At 42.6% G+C, this 22,929-nt stretch overlaps 1 protein-coding gene across 5 annotated transcripts in view; it reads right to left on the minus strand.

Annotated features, from left to right (window-relative positions):
* Positions 1 to 22,639, minus strand: part of LOC136220376 (uncharacterized) — a 40,890-nt gene extending 18,251 nt beyond the window's left edge. The window contains exons 1-6 of one of the 5 annotated variants that reach the window (XM_066008210.1): positions 22,501 to 22,617; positions 20,067 to 20,143; positions 19,575 to 19,835; positions 16,011 to 16,183; positions 13,898 to 14,034; positions 555 to 1,016 (exon numbers count right to left, since the gene is read on the minus strand). In XM_066008210.1, the coding sequence (XP_065864282.1) occupies positions 849 to 1,016; positions 13,898 to 14,034; positions 16,011 to 16,183; positions 19,575 to 19,828 (732 nt within the window). In that variant the 5' untranslated portion in view covers positions 19,829 to 19,835; positions 20,067 to 20,143; positions 22,501 to 22,617 and the 3' untranslated portion in view covers positions 555 to 848. Of the gene's footprint in view, positions 1 to 552; positions 1,017 to 13,897; positions 14,035 to 16,010; positions 16,184 to 19,574; positions 19,836 to 20,066; positions 20,144 to 22,500 lie in introns of those variants that run through there. The other 4 variants (XM_066008202.1, XM_066008216.1, XM_066008220.1 and 1 more) reach the window with 4 other exon arrangements.
* Positions 22,640 to 22,929: the final 290 nt, after the last annotated feature.

Here is a 22,929-nt window from a genome sequence, read left to right on the forward strand (position 1 = left end):
ATTGTATATACTAATCATTAAAAATATATTTTTATTCTCTTAAATTTTTATTTTTTTAATATAATGTCTTTAAACTAGCATTAAATATTAATAAATTTTTTAAAAAATCATATTTTTTTTCATTTATAAAATTTATTAGAGATAAATAAAGATTTACTTTTTACAATTTATATAGCTTTACTCTTATTTTGATAATTTTTAAAATATTTTTCATTCATTTTTTTATTCAAAAAAATTTAGGCTACTAAATTAAATTTCTATAATTATATAAAATTTAATAAATTAATTACTCAATATTGTAGAGATTATGTAAGAAAAAAAAATATTGTAGAGACTATGTAGGAAAAAAGGAGAAAAAAACATAAAATAAGAAAAATAGATGTTTTATTATTAAAATATAGAACAAAGGTTAGTTTTGGTATTTTAAAATTTATTTGGTATAGTTTTACCGTTGACTCAAACATAAGGATTAAGGAGTTGATGAAACTAAAAACTGAGAGACTATATAATTATTTCTAAAAACAGATGGACTAACTAATGTATTAAGTAAAAACTCAGGGACTTTATAATTATTTACCCTAATAATTTTATATTATTATTTTTTAGATAGTATAATACACATTTTAATTGAATTTATATAACAATTTGTAGATTACTAAATAAGAAATACAAAAATATAAATTCGATTGATCCCCGACTAATTAACCCTCGAGGACCCTATCCGTTCGATTAGCGCCAAGCTTTTTTTTACAACATTTACAAGGACTAAACATTGTGTTAATGTAGGGACTACCCAACATTTGTTGTGCTATATATAACTAAATGTACATTTTGGTGTGGTCCTGCAATTAGTAACCCAACCAAGCAGAGGGTATTGGCTGAAACTTGTTCTTTGCACAAGCAAGTACATCATAATAATCTACATGCTTGAAACAATCTCTGAAATCTGTGAAAAGCTTTTCAAATATCCTCCATTGTACTTTAATGGATTTTGTGTATGGGTATGGTAAAAATACCTGAACAACAAATTACACATTTGTCAAAAACTAAGTCCCGTAAAATACACGGTAAAATACACGGAACGGTGATTAAAGTTTGGAGTTCGTTTCACCATGGTCACTAAACTAATACTGGATTTCAATAAAATCACTCCAATTAATTTGGAGTATAAAAACCCATCGGAATGTCGATTGACAGTTAACTATATGTCAACTAATCATCGCGTTGGACATGTCCAACTTTTACGGACGTGGCACATCATTCTAAGCCACACACAAAAAAAAAAAAATCACATCATTGTTCGATATGACACTTAGTTGGCATATAGTAACTAGGGATAAAGATTAAATTTAACTCTAACGTTTGAAGCGAATTGCAGATTTAGCTCTAACGTATGAAATGGTGCTAATTTAATCGCAATGTTTCCAAACAAGATCAATTTTAGCCTTGTGATATCAAAAACTTGAAAAGACTAGTTTGACTATTATTTTACTACCACGTCGTACCTTACAAACAAGTTTGTCGATAAATTAAAGCAGTTTCGCATATTTTTTGTTCGTCTTTTGTAACTCTATATTAATAACATGTAAATACTTTAGACAATAGAAACAGTGATAAACTTATGCATAGCCGATTTAATTTTTACCATTTTAACAGTAATACACTAAATATTTTAGAAATAATTAATTGATATTTGAAAAGTCTGAAGTGACAGTTACATTCCAATCAAACCAGCTTTTTCTAACTTTCAATAACGTATGGCTAAAATTGATCTTGCTTAGAAACTAATTAGGTATGTGAACACCGTGATCCTGATCTCCGGAGAGAGGCTCTAGCTTGCCGATGGGTCGTCCCTGCGCCGAGAATGGTCCCTGCGGATCCTCCGACGAGCAAGACAGTCAGCGGTTCAAAAGAATATATTCAAAGTAAGGTGCTAAATGGTTTAGAAATGATTACCCCCCTCTCCTTCAATATGAGTTGTGCTTTTATAGAGGGTGCTTGGGCCCTGGGCCCATCTGCCCGATTGGGCCTTCAGCCCTTTCTTCATATCCCGAATCAAGTAGTCCCCCCCACCGAAGAGCCAAGTCGAGTATTTGATGCGAGAATATAGGCGGATGTGGGCGCTCGGCATGCGGACACCTGGTGTTTAAACGCAAACAGGGCCCTTCATTGCATGCGTGTCTTATTTTCAGTGCCGCCTTGATTGTTTATGCTCTTTTAATCACCCGTGCGCCGCCAGCATTAATTGCGAAATTACAACTGTGCCGGTGTCTTGATTTCTCCCCCAACTATAAATATTAGGGGGGGGGGGGAAACGAAATCTCTTCTTTCAAATTCGTTTGAGAAATTTGTGCCGTCGTGCTGTGGCTTTCTGCGACTGTGTCCTCCCATACCTTTCTGTTCGCGTGGCAAGGATCCGTCGGTTCGTCCGTCATCTGTTCTCCTTCGTCGGGAGTTTTCTTGCTTCAAAACTTGTCGTATCTTTGGTGAGGTTAGTCGCATCATTCCTTAGCTTTGATTTCTGCGTTTTTCTTGCTTTATTTCGACTTCGGGGTAGGGGTATTATGTCAGAGGGGTTTTCACGGGGAGCCCTAAGCAGACTGCCGCCGGTCGCCCCGAGTGACTTCACGCTTCGAGAGTCTGCGCGAACTCGGTCGGTGTCGCGAAAAAGGCGAGCTGAAAAGGTAGGTGGGAATAGCGCGGCGGGTGAAGTTTTGAAGAAAAGGAAACTACCCGTTGATGGCCCGCTGCCCACCGTTGATCGCCCAGCTGGGGGTGTCGCCGCCGGTGTGTTAGAGGTGGTAGTGGCTGTACCGGAGGGGTTAATTACTGTAGAGCGGCCTCTCGCCGCGATTTACGAGGAAATGGGCGAAAAAGTGTGGACGCGAGCCCCTGGTCCTGCTGGAAGCGAGGGTAAGCGTTTTGAAAGAGTCGAGCGCCCCAGGAGGCCGGAGTCCCTTGTTGTCGAAGATGCTCATAGTATAATTGTTGCGGATGACCTTCCGTCGATCTCTGCGGTGTACCGACTCGGGGAGCCTTATGAATTAGCGGCGTTGAACGAGGAAACCAGAGCGCACCATGCGGGTTGTCCGAACGAGCTCATCATCTACGAAGAGCAATTGGAGTCGGGGATGCGGCTTCCCCTCCTGCCTTTCTTTGTGGAGGTATTGAAAGAATACGACCTGTGCCCTGGCCAAATTCATCCGAATGGCTGGAGAATGATGGTCGCTTTCTACTCCTTGTGTCGTTCCGCCGGATACCGAGCCACATGTCTAGTTTTCCGTGAGTTTTTTAAACCGAGCAAAGGGCAAAGATCGCAGCATGTCACCTTCTCCCATCAGAAATTCAGAGTGATGGGTGGTTTGAAGGATAAACTGTCTGAATATCGTCACCGCTTTTTTCTGGTGAGGAAGCGCGATGGAGCTTTTCTTTTCCGGGTCGTGTGGAATGACGATCCCATGGATTCCAGTCGGTGGCTGAAGACCCGACCAATGCTTCCGTTCGAGGAAAACTTGGTTACGTATTTGAAAGGTCTCCCGACAGACAAAGATCATAAGCAGGACGTCGACGAGCTAGTTCGCCATTTCCTTGCTGCTGGCTACTATATCTGGAATAAATGGCGAATGGCGGATATCAGAGGGTGGTCGGCGCCGGACTTTGAGAAATGGAAAAAAGGCTACAACTTCAAAGCTGGGGAGCTGGCGGAATTGGAGGCAATCTCCGTGAATGTTGCCATCGTAGGTGAGGGGCTGGGATTATTTTTCTGCTTTGTTTAATTATGCAGTATGAAATGTGTTTATTAATTAGAAGTCTGATGTTTTTTTGTTTCGGCGCGTGCAGGTCCAGGAGATCCCCGTGTCAGTATGGATTTTGACCCTAACGAATTCAGCGTTGGTTTGGAGACCGCTGACGAGGCGTTCGGAGGAGCTTCGGGGTCGTTGGTATCGTACTCGTCGCTCGAGAATGCGAACCAAGTGGTGCAAAGCATGGGAGGTGTTCTCGCCGCCCGGGAAGGTGCTGACGGGGAGGTTGATGTCCCGCAGGGGAAACCTGTAATTGATTCAGCTGCCCAGGAGCCTGCGGGAGGGGTGGAGATGATTGCTTTGGACGAAGAGGTAGTTGGTAGCCCAAGCCGTGGGATGGTTGCTCGAAAAAGGAAAAGGGACACTGGAAAAACCGTTGTTGAAGACGTAGGCGGAGAGAGAAACGCTGAGGAAGTACTCGCTGGTGCCGGCGAAAGTGGCGAGAAACCTTGCTCTGATGGTGCCAACCGGATGTCTTCGGATGTGACGGATCGGATACGGGATCATCCGGAAATGGTGAAGAGAATGGAAATGAAAATTTCCAAATTCAAGGATTACGTGATGGATCTGTCGGTGCATTCTGATATGATGAGCTCCGACCTGGATCGCGCGATGGCTCGTGTGGCCCGGGTTCCTGGTGAGCAACAGCAGATGGATGGGGTTTCGAAAATGAACTTGGGTCTGGAGACCTTATCGGCCCTCGGTGTGGTGAGTTCTGCTATTCGTTCTCTCAGCCTTGTGTTATTTCTTGCGTCTTATCTTCACCTTCATTCTTACCTGCAGGCTATCCAAAATGCAACCCGAGTTTTCGACATGTGCGTTAATGATGAAAACGCTTTTCGTGATATGGAAGCGGGTTTGCGAAGATCTGTCAGCGATCTTGAGGAGGCGAACCAAAAGTTGACGATTGCGCGGGAGCTTCTAAATCGTCGCGAGGCTGAGATAACGGTTTTGTCAGAGAAGCTGAAGGTAGAATCAGCCGGTCGGGTGGAACTCTCGCAGCGTTTGAAGCAAGATGTCGAGGAGATCTGTGCGTATCGTGTGTTGCTAAGGATGGCGGTTGGGTGGACTCGCCGTGTAGCGGAGATTATGAAGGAGAAGACGGGACGCGTGGCAGAGCTGGTCGAGGAGAACGAGTCTCTCAAGCGACAACTGGAGGTTGCATGCAAAGAAGCTGCCGATCTTCGCGCTCTGGCAGGCCAACGCGAGGAAAAACTAGTAAAATTAGACCGCATGATGCTAATCACCGCAGCTCATTCCGCGGGGTACAATGTGCCTCCGGAGGTGATTTTTGCTCCGAACATCTATGACAAAGCTGCCCAGGCGAAGTCTGTTGAATTTTGCAGCCGTTTTAAGAAGTAATAGGGAGTCTGTTTTTTGAAATCTTAGATGTAATGATTGTTCGTACAATTTGGATCTTTTTTGGGATATCTTTTTGCACCTAATGATGTTTTCTCTGCTTGATGTGATTGTTGTGCATTGTGAAGTCTTTCATGTCTTTTCCTCGACCTGCTATAAATAGGTTTCGGTTTATTGTAATATGGGTTGGCGACTTGTTTTTATTTCTTTGCTACCTTCTTGAACTAATTTGCTTGGAGAATGTCACTTCGAGATGTTGTCGATCCGGCTCGGGTGCTGGAAGTCCAGAAGGCCATATCAGCGATGCCGCATCCTTACGTTTACTGCCCTCCGTCTGAGGAGAACGATGTGGCGAGAAAAGTGAGGTACTTGTCCCCTGTCTGGCTGAACCGGGATTCGGTCCCGCAAAGGAGAAAAGTGGAGAGTGAGAATTTCATGCCTTACACCGGATCCTTCACTGATTCTTGTGAGGTTGCTGTCAGCGCACATTCTTCCACGGAAAAGAAAATCTGGTCTCACGAGGGCATCGGGTACCTTCTTCCTGACGAGACTGTCGCCCCGGTGCTCAACCCGCATCCTTCTTGGATCAAGAGGCTTCTAGCGGACGAGATGGAAAGGGTGTTGAATCTACCCCATGAGGTGGAGTATCGTCGGGTAGGGCGCCATGCTTCCCCCTCGCGTCCTTATGGGCCGACTTTCGTCGATCCCCTAAAACCGCGAAGCGTTGTTTTCCTGGAATTTGCGAGGCAAGGGAGCCTGGGTCCCGTTCCTGCTAATCCCAAACATCGAGTGACCCATGTGGGCAAAGCCTGTCTGTATCATAGGCAAAATGGTCATAACACCGATGAGTGCGTGGACTGGAGAGCGATGTATCAAGATTTGATGGACGAGGAGGAAATTCCGGACCCCGACCGTCCGAAGCCTATGTGAATTGCTTGTGCGATTTCTGTCTTGGTGTGGCCTTAGCGGCCTCTGTATTGACTTTTATGTATTCCTTGCTTGAGATGTAAGATTGTTATCGCTGTACTCCGCCGGTTTATTGTGGCGTTGTGAAGTCTTGAAAACTTCTGTATTTTGTGTCTGCCCGAGGTTTTTGAGGCTATTTGAATTGCTTGGTTTAGCGGAGAATGAGATAGGGTTTTGTCTATGATACTGACCGATGAGCATTCCAAATGCTTGATTGGCGGAGAACACGTTAGGGTTCTGATCGCCTAGAATCGTTAACTAAGTGAGTTAGACGATGAGGAAGGCGTTCGATGTGATCGAAGAGCCTGTCCGATGAGCATTCCGAATGCTTGATTGGCGGAGAACACGTTAGGGTTCTGATCGCCTAAAATCGTTAACTGTGAGTTAGACGATGAGGAAGGCGTTCGATGTGATCGAAGAGCCTGTCCGATGAGCATTCCGAATGCTTGATTGGCGGAGAACACGTCAGGGTTCTGATCGCCTAGAATCGTTAACTAAGTGAGTTAGACGATGAGGAAGGCGTTCGATGCGATCGAAGAGCCTGTCCGATGAGCATTCCGAATGCTTGATTGGCGGAGAACACGTTAGGGTTCTGATCGCCTAGAATCGTTAACTAAGTGAGTTAGACGATGAGGAAGGCGTTCGATTTGATCGAAGAGCCTGTCCGATGAGCATTCTGAATGCTTGATTGGCGGAGAACACGTTAGGGTTCTGATCGCTTAGAATCGTTAACTAAGTGAGTTAGACGATGAGGAAGGCGTTCGATTTGATCGAAGAGCCTGTCCGATGAGCATTCCGAATGCTTGATTGGCGGAGAACACGTTAGGGTTCTGATCGCCTAGAATCGTTAACTAAGTGAGTTAGACGATGAGGAATGCGTTCGATTTGATCGAAGAGCCTGTCCGATGAGCATTCCGAATGCTTGATTGGCGGAGAACACGTTAGGGTTCTGGTCGCCTAGAATCGTTAACTAAGTGAGTTAGACGATGAGGAATGCGTTCGATTTGATCGAAGAGCCTGTCCGATGAGCATTCCGAATGCTTGATTGGCGGAGAACACGTCAGGGTTCTGATCGCCTAGAATCGTTAACTAAGTGAGTTAGACGATGAGGAAGGCGTTCGATTTGATCGAAGAGCCTGTCCGATGAGCATTCCGAATGCTTGATTGGCGGAGAACACGTCAGGGTTCTGATCGCCTAGAATCATTAACTAAGTGAGTTAGACGATGAGGAAGGCGTTCGATTTGATCGAAGAGCCTGTCCGATGAGCAATCCGAATGCTTGATTGGCGGAGAACACGTTAGGGTTCTGATCGCCTAGAATCGTTAACTGTGTTAATGTATCCAATGCTTTGTGAAACGTAGCCCGCATATTATTGATAATATCTTTTTAAAGTTTGGACATTCCAGCTATTGTCGTAAACTACCCCCTCGAGAGAGGCAATTCTATAAGCTCCATTATGGAGAACAGTGTCAATCTTGTACGGACCCTCCCATGATTGGCCGAGCTTTCCTTGAGCTAACGGGGACTGCGCAGCTGCGGCGTCTCGGAGCACCAGGTCCCCGACCTGAAACATGCGTGGGCGAACCCTTCTATCGTGATATCGCGCGATATTCTGCTTATGGGTCGTAATGTGTAATAGGGCGTTAAGGCGCTCTTCTTCGAGTCGGTCACTGGCTTCCTTCAGCTCTGCACTGTTGTCGCGCTCTTCATAATCTGCCTGTCGAGGGGAGCGGAGAATGACTTCAGATGGTGCCATCGCCTCTGATCCGTATGCGAGGAAAAAAGGGGTGCGCCCAGTCCCAGTGTGCGGGGTAGTGCGGTATGACCATAAGATCGCCGCAATGTGATCAGGCCATCCCCTGCCTTGATTGGTTAATCGTGCTTTAATCCCTCAAAGGAGCGTGCGGTTGCTTACTTCTGTGAGGTCGTTGCTCTGAGGGTGAGCTACCGATGTGTATCGGCCCTTGATTCCCCAGTCCGCGTAAAAATCGCGAAACGGGCCACAGTCGAATTGCTTCCCATTATCGGTGATGAACGAATGGGGGACCCCAAAACGGTAAATGATAGCTCGCTTGAGAAAGTTGATGAGGTTATCAGCGGTTATCTTGGCTAGGGCTTCAGCCTCGATCCATTTGGTGAAATGATCGACCGCCACGACCACGAAGCGTTTTTGTGCTAAAGCCATTGGGAAAGGGCCGAGTAGGTCAATGCCCCATACCGCGAAAGGCCATGGTGTGATGATACCCTTGAAAGGGGCCGCTGGGGTATGATGAGTATTGGCGTGTAGTTGACAAGCCTGACAACTGCGGACCAAACGCGTTGCGTCGGAGTCCATGGTCTGCCAGTAAAACCCCTGGAGCCGGGCCTTCTTTGCAATTGTTCGGGCTCCTTGATGCGAGCTGCAGACACCTTGGTGAATTTCCTTCAGGCAGTGATCTCCCTCGTTCTCAGATATACAACGCAACCAGGGATGCGTGGCCGATTTGCGGTAGAGTAAGCCATTCTGTAATGCATAACGCCAAGAACGCCGGACAATCAGGGATGCTGCCGCCCGATCTGCTGGCAGAGTCCCGTCCTGAAGGTACTCGATAATCGAGCTTCTCCATCCTCCTTCCGTGGCCTCCCCAGAGTTAATCTGTAGCAAGGTCTCAGTGCGAAAATCCGGGGCGCTCGTACTCTCAAGCAAGGTGAGCGGGTCACTAGATTGCTCACCTGCCGCAAGAGCAGCGATAGCGTCTGCCTCTTCGTTCTCTTCTCGCGGGACTAACACCAGATCTAGGGTTACCCCTTTGCTCTTCAGATCATTGAGTAGGGACGTGGCGAGGGTCAAGTATTGGCACATTATGGGGTCCTTTGCTTGATAAGCTCCGCTGACGTGGCTAACTACCAGCTTCGAGTCCGAACATATTGTCAATTTGCCGGTGACCATTGCCTTCGATAGTCGGAGGGCGGCGATTAGGGCCTCATACTTGGCTTGATTATTGGTAGTCGGGAAATTTAGTCGGACGGCATATCGTAAATGAAGGTTGCCGGGTCCTTGAATGGCTACCCCGGCGCCTGTCCGTCCAGGAGCACATGACCCGTCGACGCTCATTGTCCAGACATCGCCCGAGCGAGGCGGCGCCGTCGTAATCTCGGTGGTTGCGCGGCCGGAAAACTCGACGATGAAATCCGATAAGGCCTGAGCCTTGATCGTCGTTCTCGGCTCAAAACGGATGTCAAACTGGGAGAGACGAACAGACCAATTTGTGATGCGCCCGGAAACCTCCGGCCTTTGGACGGCCTTTTTCAGCGGATAATTCGTCCTGACGATGACCGTGTGTGCTTGAAAATATGGTCTCAGGCGTTCTGAAGCTTGTGTGATGGCAAATAGAGCTTTTTCCACCTCGGAGTACCTGATTTCAGCTCCCTTCAGCACTTTGCTCAGGAAATATACCGGAAAAAGCTCCGTCCCTTCCTCCTGGGTTAAGACGATGGCTACCGTTTCATCCGAAATAGTGAAATATAAGTGAATATCCCGCTCAGGTTTTGGCGCCGAGAGTAGGGGGGAGTTGCGAGGAAAGTTTTTATGGCGCTGAATGCGGCCTGACAATCAGTCGACCACTTAAAGGGGTGCTCCCTCTTGACTGCCTTATAGAACGGGAGACATCGCTGAGCCGAGCAAGAGATGAAACGTCCCAAAGCGATGATCCTTCCATTGAGCCTCTGCACGCCTTGCAGGTCGCGTGGTGGCTCCATTGCTAAAATGGCCTCTATTTTCGCGGGGTTAGGCTCGATGCCTTTCTCCGACACTACACAACCCAGAAACTTTCCGTTGCGAATTCCGAAAAAACACTTCTCCGGGTTGAGCTTGAGGTTATAGGCTCTGAAGATCTTGAATACTTCCGCTAAATCTCGCGAATGGTCATCCTCTTCGGAAATTAGGACCACCATGTCGTCAATGTAAACCTGTACGGTCTTACCGATGAGGTGAGCGAACATCTTATCCATCAAACGCTGGTATGTGGCCCCTGCGTTTTTTAAACCGAAGGGCATGACATTATAGCAATACGTTCCCTCATGCGTAATGAAGGAGGTCTTTTCCGCGTCGGCTGGGTCCAGAGGGATCTGCTGGAAACCTGCAATGGCATCAAACTGCGACAGGATCTTTCGACCAGCCGTCAGATCCAGGAGTTGATCTATGTTAGGCAGCGGATAAGAATCCTTGGGACAGGCTTTATTGACATTCGTGAACTCTACACACATACGGTACTTTCCGCTGGCTTTCTTTACAAGTACGACGTTAGAAAGCCAGTTCGGATAGTTTACCTCACGGATAAATTTTACAGCTAGGAGCTTGTCGATCTCTTGCTTCACTGCCGCTTGCTTGTCTTTCGCCTGTACCCTCATCTTCTGCTTGATAGGCTCGACGGAGGGGTCGATATTCAGTTTGTGCATTGCGCTTTCAGGTGCGACCCCCGTGATGTCCTCGGTGCGCCAAGCGAACACATCTGAATGCTCTTCTAAGACGGCCTTGATTTCCTCGGCTATCGGGGAAGCGAGCTTCGTTCCCATTTTTACCGTCATGCCGTCTCCGAGGATACAATCCCCGACAGGCTCAATGGGTACGGGATTGTATCCCCTCACGTCGATCAGTCCGTCCTCCAGGTAGAGCGTTGCTCGAGGTTGAGTCGCCTCCCACTGTAGCTTTTTGGCCAGCATACGGTCACCTTGGACGGCGATCCTTCCACGAGGGGAGGGAATCGTCAGGCATAACTCGGAGATATCCACCATGGCCCTCAGGGCGGCCAGGAGAGGCCTCCCGATAATGGCATTGTAAGCTAGGGGGATGTCAACCACAACCCATTCCGCGGCCTGCTCGACCCCTTCAACCTCTTCGGCCAAGTTAGTCGGTAGTGCAATAACTCCTTTCACCGGCACCTCGATCTCTGACAGGCCGACCAGAGGGAAAGTCCCTGACCGGAGGGCAGTGCGAGCATTTTTCATAGCGCGGAGTGCGAACCATGTGAGCAGGTTCACCGAACTCCCGGTGTCGACAAGCACTCGATGAGTTTTAAAACCTGCTATGCTCATGGTGACCACTAGGGCTTCCGAGTGATTAGTCCGGAGTGGGGGCTGCACCGTCAATGTTTGCCCGCTCGCCTTTCTCTTTCGAGAGCCATCAGGCCGTGCGGAGAATGCCGGCGCTCCCTCCCTGATTACGTGTATCTCTCCATGGTACCTTGGTTTCTTTGATTCTTCCGCCCGCCCCGTCTCCCGTTGTTTCGGGCTTTGCTCTCTTTGCCTGCCCGGCCTGGTCGGCGCCCCCTGCTCCGTGATTCGCTCGACTTCTTTCTACAGTTGAAAACAGTTGTCCGTAGAATGTCCGGAGGATCTGTGATACTTGCAGTACTCCTTTTCTGCTCGGGTCTTGCCCTTATCACCGATCGGGACCTGCTGTGTATACCGATGCGGCTGATGTTGAGTGGCGTAGTGGACCTCTTTGCCCCTGGACCGATCCCCTCTTCGCTCTGGGTGGGTGCGCTCGGCCCGGGTGGGATAGGGCATCGGAGCCTCCCTGCGGACCCGGAGATCCTCACGTGCCTCCGGGATTGCTCTGCTTCTTTCTTGCTTCTGTGCGTCACCCTTGGCCTTATCCTTCTCTGTTTCCTCATATCCGGCCGGTCGGTCACAGTCATCGTATCAGACAAAGGTCTGTGCCATGGTCATTAGTTCTTCGAAGGATCTGGGCATCTTCCGGAAACACTTCTGCTTGAGAGGCTCGCAGGTGGTCCCTTTTGCTAAGGCGTCGTGGGCCACCTCCAGGTTGAGGCCCTTGACTTGCGATGCCATGTGATGGAACCTTGATAGGAAATTGCGCAGAGGTTCGGTCGTTCGCTGCTTAAGGCCGTTGAGGTCCGAACTGATTTTCCTAACCTTCGCCGCTGCGGCAAACCGAGAGAGAAAAAGGTCTTTTAAGAGATCAAACGAATCGATAGATTCCGGGGCAAGTCCCCGATACCATTCCTGCGCGCTGGAGGAGAGAGTGGTGGGGAAGACCTTGCACATGATGTCTTCGTCCTTTGAGTATAAATTTATGATACTCATGAATGACGCCACATGATCATTGGGGTCCTCGGTCCCTGAGTACTGGGCCAATCGAGGAGCTTTCCAGTCGCGCGGGAATCTCTTTTCGATAATCCTCTGCACCAATGGCGTTTTGCTGGATGTAACGCTGCCTCCCATTACGCCCCCGAGTGCCCTTTTGTCGAGAAAACGCTGGATTTTCAGCTCCAACAACTCTTCGCTATTTGCAGCTGCGGCTCCAGCTCCTCGCTCCTCGCCTTCTCCGGCGACTGTGGCTGCAGCCCCTCTTCCTGCTACGATCGCTGCTTCCGGGGCCGTTCCTTCCCTCTGTAACTCTGCTGCTTCCTTGAGGTACTGCCAAATCTTGGCATTTTCCTCCTGCAGGCTTCTCTGCTGGTCGATGATCTTCATTTGAGCCGCCGTGTGTACGGCCTGCGTCGTCTGAAAACCTTGTATTGCAGTGAGGAGTTGAGTGGCGTTAAAGGCCTCCTCCTCCTCCGGGCCTACCTCCTCCAATAACGGCCCAAGGTTCCTGGGGGATACTGGAATGCTCTGGGCCATGCCTCCGGCGTGCGTCATGGAGCTGGCCGCTCCAACTTCTCGCGGCGCCGTTGGTGTCGAGTCATTAGGTGTTTCCATCTTGTCTGAAGATCCGGAGTCACTTGTAGTCCACGCTCACCGCACCAAATAATTAGGTATGTGAACACCGTGATCCTGATCTCCGGAGAGAGGCTCTAGCTTGCCGATGGGTCGTCCCTGCACCGGGAATGGTCCCTGCGGATCCTCCGACGAGCAAGACAGTCAGCGGTTCAAAAGAATATATTCAAAGTAAGGTGCTAAATGGTTTAGAAATGATTACCCCCCTCTCATTCAATGTGAGTTGTGCTTTTATAGAGGGTGCTTGGGCCCTGGGCCCATCTGCCCGATTGGGCCTTCAGCCCTTTCTTCATATCCCGAATCAGAAATGTTAGGGTTAAATTTGCACAATTTCATACTTTAAGGTTAAATTTGCAACTCTCTTTCAACGTTAGAGTTAAATTTGGTCTTTATTCCTAGTAACTATTTTCTATGCCACGTCAATATTCCAATGAATTTTTAAAATGAAGTTCAGAGCCTTTGTGAGACAGATTCTAAACTTCAGTTGACTAACTGATTAGGAGTGTAATTTAATAAAATTTATGGGCCTAAACCATACGCAACCCCCTGAACTTGTCAATTTTGGTCATTTTGCCCCCTGAATTTACGGGACAACCTATTTGCTCCCTCAACTATTAAAAAGTGGTATTAGCAACCCCCTATTTTCATTATAATGGAAACAAAATGAAATTCCAACATTAGTACAAGTGTTCATGGAAGTATTGGAACCAGCCTGCATATATATAATCTCATTTGCCGCTTGTTTTAGTAGTGCATAACCATATATGCAATTTTTACAAGAGAACTTGTGTACTATCTATACTAACCTTATTTGTAGCTTATTTTAGTAGTGTACAACCCTTTTTATTATGACCTTGGTGCTTGCATTGAGAAATGTCATAATTGTTTTCGTTATAATGAAAACAGGGGGTTGCTAATACGACTTTTAAATAGTTGAAGGGGCAAATGGGTCGTCCCGTAAGTTCAGGGGGGCAAAATGACCAAAAGTGACAAGTTCAGGGGGCTGCGTATGGTTTAGACCAAATTTATGAATAAGAAAACTTACATCACCCTCTTGAGCTAGGCGCTTGAGCAAGAAAAATGTATGCTCAGTTTCCTCCAAATTGTCGAGAACAGCTAGCCAGATCTGGGAAGCAAGCTCATGGGCAGTATCTCTTGATTTCCCACAAGCAATAAACTGATCTGCAAAAACCAAATGTCATCATCAGTCAGATAATAAAACTTCGTTTCTGGTTTATTGCACAAACTAACTATTGATGTACGGGTTAAATGCGTCATTAGTTAATGAACTTTCATTTTTGTTTCAAAATGGTCATTCAACTTTAATTTGAAAAACACCCGAAAGTGACGTGACTGCCACATCAATAGTATCGTTTCGGTCATCTAGGTATCAGTCAACGGTGAACACGTCATTTTTCCTATGTCTTTTTGCTCTTGAAGTCGCCAGAGTAACTTAATTGAGACAAAATTCGAAATTGAATATTTTTATTGAGACAAATTGAAGTTGAGGAACCATTTTGAGACACCCATAAAAGCTCAATGACTAACGATGCGTTTAATCCATTGATGTATCATTTGTAAGTTATAATAATGGCATAAACTAACCAATGGAGCATTTGGGCCTCAAAGCCCATCAACAACATTCCATGAAGGACCTAAGCCCACCAATGACGTTAGGCTGCTCTCCGTACCCAACTTAAGGGCCGCAGCCAAAAAGAACCAGGGGCAACAAGGACTTTTCTCGTTTCCGTTTAAGGCCTATAAATATGGGGTGGGGCATCACCCCGCAGTAAAAGATTCAACTCTTTGCTCTATCTACTTTACGATTATTCTCTCTATACCAATTAATTACTAACTTGATTTTCGGATTGTATCCCAAGGGCCACTCTAATGATCCGGTCCGGAGTGGGTGGCGCCGGGGTAGAAGGCCTGAGCAAGGAGTGGTCCTAACGGATGGCGATGGAGACATGAATGAACTGAATCACACATCGGAAGTGCAGAGGGAGTGATTGAGGCTTATTAGTAAGGTGTGAATCCAATACATGTAGACGCGTTTTAAAACCGTGAGGCCTAAGGTATTAGATTTGGACCAGAGCGGACAATATCTAGAGCGGACAATATCTACATGGTATTGGGCAGGGTGTTACAACCACTCTTGGCGCAAGAACAACACATAAAGCCAGAGCATTTCTACTACAGAGGTGATGTCTATATTGCACAGAAACTCTTCTACAATAGTGTTTCCATGTTTCATATCCATTTCTATTTCTTTTCCCGTTTCCATTACGGTGTCCTAGCTAATTTTTCTTAAAAATAATGTTTTCCGGTATCGGTTTCCATTTATGTTGCAATATAGGTAAATGCTACAAAAGAAATGGACTTGATAAGGATATAAACAACATATATTGTAAATCACTATTAGGCCATAAAATTCTAGTACTATTGAAGCAACCACTTAGAGTGCAGATTGTTTCCACATTTTTTAGATGCCTTAGGAAATTGAGCTTGACATTCTAAGCTTGACAAGTAAATGGGGATCAATGTGCTCAGTTAGTGTGTATAAAGATAGATTGATTTTTCTTTTTTTTTTTTGTCAGTTTGAAGAGTGAAAGATGATACAGGAACAAAGAATATTGGGTAAATTACACCCATTGCCATTGAAATTTAATCATTTTCCCGGTATAGACACTAAAATTCAAAATGTAATATAAAAATCACATAATTTTACACTTTGTTAATCACGTGACCACTAAACTTTAACTAACTCCTCAAAATGATCCATAACGACTTCAAAATAAAAATATTCAAGAATTAAAGTTGTTCAGAACGATATTTACCATGAAACCACTTTTTTTATTTTCCAAAATCACCATTTTTTGGACCACGATCTCTCTAAAAATCACTTTCTCTCTCCTAACCGAACAACACCTAAATATGACCTCAAAGCGAAATCTTTCGAGAATTAAAACTGCTTAGAATATCATTAATTTTTGTACATTTCTTATTTTGAGGCGTTGATTAAAGTTTAGTGGCCAAAAGTGTAATAAAATGTAAAGTTGAGTAACTTTTATGGTGACCATACTGTAAAAATGAGTAAAATTCAGTGGCAATGGATGTAATTTACCCAAAGAATATTACAGTGAAAGCGAAGAGCAAACCTATAATTGTCCCGTGAAGAATGCTAGAAAGAGGTGGCATGGTGGAAAGTTCAAGTTGCTCTTTTAGAAACAAATAAGCATGGCCCACAATCTCATCTATCTCACCATCCAAAGCAAAGATGTGTTTACTAATGTACAAAGCAGTGTATCTCCTGAAAAGTATCCAAGTATATCTGAACCATAAAGTGACAGAAAAGGAAAATAAAATGAAGGTAAATTTCAAAAAAGAAAAATCTCGATAATTAAACAAATTGTCAAACCCATGTTAGTGGGTTTTTTTTGCTAACAAGAAATGACCGAGGTTCCTCACTTTGAAGCGAGGATTTTAGTCGTGGTGAAGCTTTTAGCCTATCGGTTGAGAGTTTACCTATGATCCTAAAGATCATGGATTCGAATCACATGGGTGAGATGGGTTGAAGGTTTTCTTATTGCGCACAACTTAAAAAAAAAAAAAAAAAAAAGAGTATTTTAGTTTGAAACTCTAAAAATGACCCTTGATCTTTTAGTTTCAAAGTATCTGTAATTATTTATTTTATCTCAACATTATATTTTATCTATAATTATTTAATATCTCAAATAATAAGCAATTTTTTTTATCTCAACTTGTTCCACATAATTTTAATTTATTTATTTAATTTTATTGGAATAATAGTATGTATTAAATTAATTATTATATTGCGAACCTTGGCGCAACGGTAAACGTTGTTGTCGTGTGACCGATGTGTTCCACATAATTTTAATTTATTTATTTAATTTTATTGGAATAATAGTATGTATTAAATTAATTATTATATTGTGAACCTTGGCACAACGGTAAACGTTGTTGTCGTGTGACCGATGTTTACACTGGGGATGCTCTAATGTACAAAGCATCGTATCTCCTGAAAAATATCCAAATATATCTGAACCATAAAGTGACAGAAAAGGAAAATAAAATAAATTCAACCCCTGTTCTGGTCCCACTGAGTGATCTAGATCCAGTACCTGCCTTCTCAATTATTCAATGAGAAAATGAACCACTCATGTGTTAGTTTTTTTTTTTTTTTTTTCTTTTAACATCAGATAATAGTGAGAGAAGATTTTTTCTCAATTATTCAATGGAAGCTATTGCGAGGGCAAGCCTTGGCGCAACGGTAAACGTTATTGTCGTGTGACCAAAAGGTCATGGGTTCGAGTCTTAGGAGCGGCCTCTTGCCAAATAAATTAGCAGGGGAAGGCTTACCCTAGTACACCCTTGTGGTGGGACCCCTCCCCGGACCCTCGCTCAGCGGGGACGCGTAGTATTATTCTGAGCAAAAATCCTTAAAGATGTGTTAGTTTTTTTTTTTTTTTTTTTCTTTTAACATTAGATAATAGTGAGAGGATTCTTTTTCCCATTTTGTATCAATAAAGTCACTCTAACGATTTAAAGAGCAAAAAAAACAGTGATGTGACTATCACATAAGAAGTAGACAACTTTCACAGTTAACCAAAATGACATGTGCCTTCCACCTAGATAATACATAGCTGCCACGTGTCAATAAGTTTTATTAAAAAAAATGGTGATATATTCAGTTGCTTGGCTTTTTACCGCATATGTGGCTGCCAAGTGTTAGCCACATCAGCAATTTGAGTGTGGCTAACACGGAAGCCACGTCATATTTCCAGTGTCTTTTTTTTATTTTCAAGTTGGTGGAGTAACTCTGTTAAGACAAAATTAAAAGTTGATGATTTTATGGAGACAAATTGAAGTTGAATGACCATTCTCAAACAACTATTGATACCTCATTTTTTAAGATGGAAAATTTAAGAAAATATAGCACATGATTACTTCGGTATGAGAAAAAGTTATCATATTTCAATTGCTTTTTGCATTTCAGTAATATTTTAACCAAGTATGAGAATTTTGATAAAATTGCCAATATTTTAAGGTTTGCATGAAAATTCTCAAAACAAAAAAGGGTTTGGATATTTTGCACCTTAGACAACTTTATGTTATAGTTTAATGGGTAAACTAGAAAAAGTGTCAGCATTGAAAATAACTTAAAGTAGAGGCGAATCCTGCATTTTATGTCTGCAATACACAGTCTAAGTGCTGCATTATACATAAAGGTTGGACAGACTTTTCAGAAAACCCAATAAAGGATTATTCTGAGCAAAAATCCTTAAAGGGATATTTGCTTTATATAATGGAGCAGTGGCGGAGACCAGGGGGCCAGGCCCTAGGCCGTTGGAACTACTCTATCATGGATGGTTCCGGGCCCCAACCGTTGAAACTACCCATATTATGGATGGTTTTGGTCCCCTGCTTTTGACAAAGATTTGGAGTGGTTAATTAACCTATTGAATTTGTATTCAATTACAAAATCCAACTTCATTAATATATGATAGACAATAAATTTCTCTAAGTTTGTTCAACTCACTCTTACTTTTGTAGTCCAAATCTAGTTTAATTTTGAGAAGTTTTACATTGATACATAAAAATTGGTTTTGAACCACTCCAAGGATAACACATATATATGCGAAAAAAATTTGAGCAATTTCGATTCAGGAAAGAAAAAATTAGGCATGCACGTGTAAATTTGCTCCCCAACGTACCAATCTTGTATTCACCACTGCAAAGTAGCATTATTCCTTTATCATGGCCCGGTTAAAAATTATTCCCAGCATAATGCTCGTTTAACTAGGGTGAAGTCGGATAAAGTTCGTCCGACTTTAAAAGTGTAAAGAAGTGGGATAAAGCTCTTCCAACTTCTTTACAATTTGTGTAACCCAAACATTAAGCTTGGGTTAGGCTTCGCAACAAGAAAGTCGGATCTGACTTCTTAACAAAATATAAGTAAATGTAAATAGCAATATCTCCTCTTCATACAATACTCATCATGCTTATTTTTCATTGATCAAAACCCTTATTTTTTTTATTACTAGTGGCCCCCTTCTTACTCTTTATAGGCTACCAAACATAATTGGGAGACGTGTTACATTGTAAAGAAGTCGGACAAACTTTATCCGACTTCTTTACACTTTTAAAGACGGACAAACTTGTCCAACATCACTCTAGTTAAATGAGGATTATATTTAGGATAGTTTTTAACCGGACCATGGTGAAGGAATCATGCTCCTTTGGAGCATTATACGGAGCAAAAATGGGTTAAATACACCATTGGTGAATGAACTTTCATTGTTGTCTCAAAATGACCACTCAACTTCAATTTGTTTCAATGAAATCATTTAAATTTTGTCTCAAGAAAGTCATCCGGTGACTTCAAAAGCAAAAAAAATCAGTGGAAAAGTGATGTAGCCAACATTCACCGCTAATGGAAACGACACATGACTTCCACCTAGCTGACTGAAACGTCACGTGTCAGCAGTGAAAGTTGACTAGTGTTGACATCATATTTCCGGTGTCTTTTTGCTCTTGAAGTCGCGGAGCGAATTTATTGAGACAAAATTCAAATTTGAATGATTTTATTGAGACAAATTAAAGTTGAATGACCATTTTAACACAACCATAAAAATTTCATTGACCGAGCAAAAATCCAGAGAGTGGACAAAAGAAAGTGAAAAAAGAGGAACTAGACTGACCTTCTGCTCGAACCTCGTGGTATAGGTCCAGGCCATCTTTTAGCTTGCCCTGCAAAGGGATAAGTTCTGTTGAGAGCAGCTTGCCACAAGCATTCTCCCAGAAATAGATTAGCCCACTGCTTTCTAACACAAGATACTTGAGCCCATTCTATTATGGGAATTCTGATAAAAATTTCTATCAGAAGATGATCAGGGAGCTTGCCAATTGCGTTATCAACTGATACTAGAGTGTCATTTTGGGGGTTATTTGACATTAGAAGTCTGCAAAGAATGAGACTCCAAAAATAAGTATTGAGGAAGTGGATGAAAAGACAACATTTTATGTTAATTTTAAAATTTCAGCTGCATAAATTAGGGGATCTGCATTTCCAGAAGTATTTGACATGAGAAATAGACTGTGTTGCACGGAAACTCTTCTTTCATTAGCGTTTCTGTTTCAGATTCTGTTTCCGTGCAACATAGGAAATAGAACATAAAAGACAACATGCTTACACAATTGAAGGAACATTCTTCCATTTTCACATGGCATTTCTAAGGAATACGAACCAATATCAGCAGCAACATACTTCCTACAAGATAATAGACATGAAAAACAACTACTATTGCCTCCCATTAAAATCAAAACGCTTAATACATCATCGGCCCCTGAACTTTCAGAGTATACTGATAGCCCCGTCAACTTGCTTAAAATGTCTTGACAACTTACTTAAAATAAAGTCAATTAGCAAAGAAGTGAACTGCGTGCGGAAGGTGTATTGCACGCACCTTGGAAAAGTCAAATGAATTGACGTGTAAACGACACGTCAAACTTGAACTCACATGTAGGAAAAAAGAAAGGGGGTTGATTATTATTTTTCACCGTGAAATCCAATATCTCTTGCTTCAGTTGTAACAACTTTTCCTCCCAGTGTACCAGACTATTAGAACACTACTAAAAGTGAACAATGTTATTACATAATTCACAAAGTTAATGCTTTCACGGTAAAATAATAATAATGATTAACCCCTTTCTTTTTCCCTAAGTGTCAGTCAAAATTTGACGTGTCTCGTTTGATTTTTTCAAGACGTGTGCAACACAACTTCAGCATACAGTTTAGTCTTTGTAACCAAGGGATTAATTGACTGCATCTTAAACAAGTTGAAAGGGCTATTCGAACATTTTAAGCAAATTGAGGGACTATCGTGGCACTTTGAAAATTCAGAGGTCAATCAAGCTTTTTGGAGAAATTCGGAGAGCTGAGAACAAATAGTAAATGCACTTGGTTTCAGTCCCAAGCACCTCCATCCACATTGACGTGTACAGCATAAGGTTAAGCAGATTTAACTTCACAAATTTACAAGCCAAAATGACTCATCTGATCCAATACAAAATATATATTAATCTAATCCGCACAAATACAGCAAATCCACCACACTCCAAGGACATGATGAACGCAGATGTAGGAAGGAAAACTGATAAAACTGGAGATATAGTTAAATCAACAATGAAACCCATGTAACTCATATTTCGATTAAATCATTTCGAATTAGCACAGAATTCAACCAGGAGATAAAGAAAAGATGATAATAATAACAGCAAATAGAAGTTTGTTTTCAGCTCTAAGTGCTGAATTTGTGAAATTGGAACAAAACATGCAGGGAATTGAGGACTAGAAGAAGATAATCTAGGTATTCGATCAGCTAATTTGATTCAATATTAGTATAGATAAGGACAACAGTAAGCAAAGAAATTGAAGATGCTTCCAATCGTAATTCGATAAGGAAAACTGATAAAACTGGAAATATAGTTAAATCAACAATGAAACCCATGTAATTCATATTCCCATCAAATAATTTCGAATTAGCACCGAATTCAACCAGGAGATAAGAAAAGATGGTAATAATAACAGCAAATGAAAGTGAATTTTCAGCTCTAGGTGCTGAATTTGTGAAACTGGAACAAAACATGCGGGGAATTAGGGACTAGAAGAAGATAATCTAGGTGTTCGATCAACTAATTTGATTCAAAATTAGTATACATAAGGACAGGAAGCAAAGAAATAGAAGATGCCCGAAAACACAACAGTTAATACAATCATAATTCGATAGAGAAATTTGATAAAACAGGATATATAGCTAAATCAACAATGAAACCCATGTAATTCATATTCCGATCAAATCATTTCGAATTAGCATAGAATTCAACCAGGAGATGAGCAAAGATGATAATAATAACAGCAAATGAAAGTGAATTTTCAGCTCTAAGTGCTGAATTTGTGAAACTGGAGCAAAACATGCGGGGAATTGAGGACTAGAAGAAGATAATCTAAGAATTCGATCAACTAATTTGATTCAAAATTAGTATACATAAGAACAGGAAGCAAAGAAATAGAAGATGCTAAAAAACACAACCGCTATACGATCGTAATTCGATAAGGAACTCTGATAAAACTGGATGTATAGCTAAATCAACAACGAAACCCATGTAATTCATATTCCGATCAAATAATTTCGAATTAGCACAGAATTCAACCAGTAGATTAGAAAAGAGGATAATAATAACAGCAAATGAAAGTGAATTTTCAGCTCTAAGTGCTGAATTTGTGAAACTGGAACAATACATGCGGGGAATTGAGGACTTTCGATCAACTAATTTGATTCAATATTAGTATAGATAAGGACAACAGGAAGCAAAGAAGTAGAATATGCTCGAAAACACAGACCGCTATACAATCGCAATTCGATAAGGAACACTGATAAAACTGGAGATATAGTTAAATCAACAATGAAACCCATGTAATTCATATATATTCTGATCAAATCGTTTCGAATTAGCACAGAATTCAACCAGGAGATAAGAAAAGATGATAATTACAGCAAATGAAAGTGAATTTTCACCTCTAAATGGAACAAAAGCAGCTGTAAAATTAAGCAATTCGAAAATTACCAAAGAGAAACGGAGTAGATGAACAACGCCTCGTTCAGTTCTGAACTGCAGTTTTGTGATAAGAGAAACGGTAGAAGACAGACTAAAATAATAATAATAATAAGTGCGGCACTTAACTCAAAATTTATTTCAATATCATCATTCAATTTTAAATTTTAATGGTTAAAAGACATCAAAATGATATCCTATTACAAGCAAGCATAAGTTTCTCTGACTGAAACAACACGTGACGGTTATTTTTATAAAAAACAAATTTAAATTTTGTTTTGGGTTTAATATATCATTTACCTCCTGAACTTGTTCAAAATAGTTGATTGGCCCCCTGAATTTTCAAAGGGTCTCGATAGCTCCCTGAACTTATATAAAACGTTCAGTTAGCCCCCTAAACTTACGTAAAATATAATCAATTAATCACTCGGTTGTAAAAAA

The sequence above is a fragment of the Euphorbia lathyris genome, chromosome 1 (assembly GCF_963576675.1).
Source record: "Euphorbia lathyris chromosome 1, ddEupLath1.1, whole genome shotgun sequence".
Taxonomy (NCBI): Eukaryota; Viridiplantae; Streptophyta; class Magnoliopsida; order Malpighiales; family Euphorbiaceae; genus Euphorbia; species Euphorbia lathyris.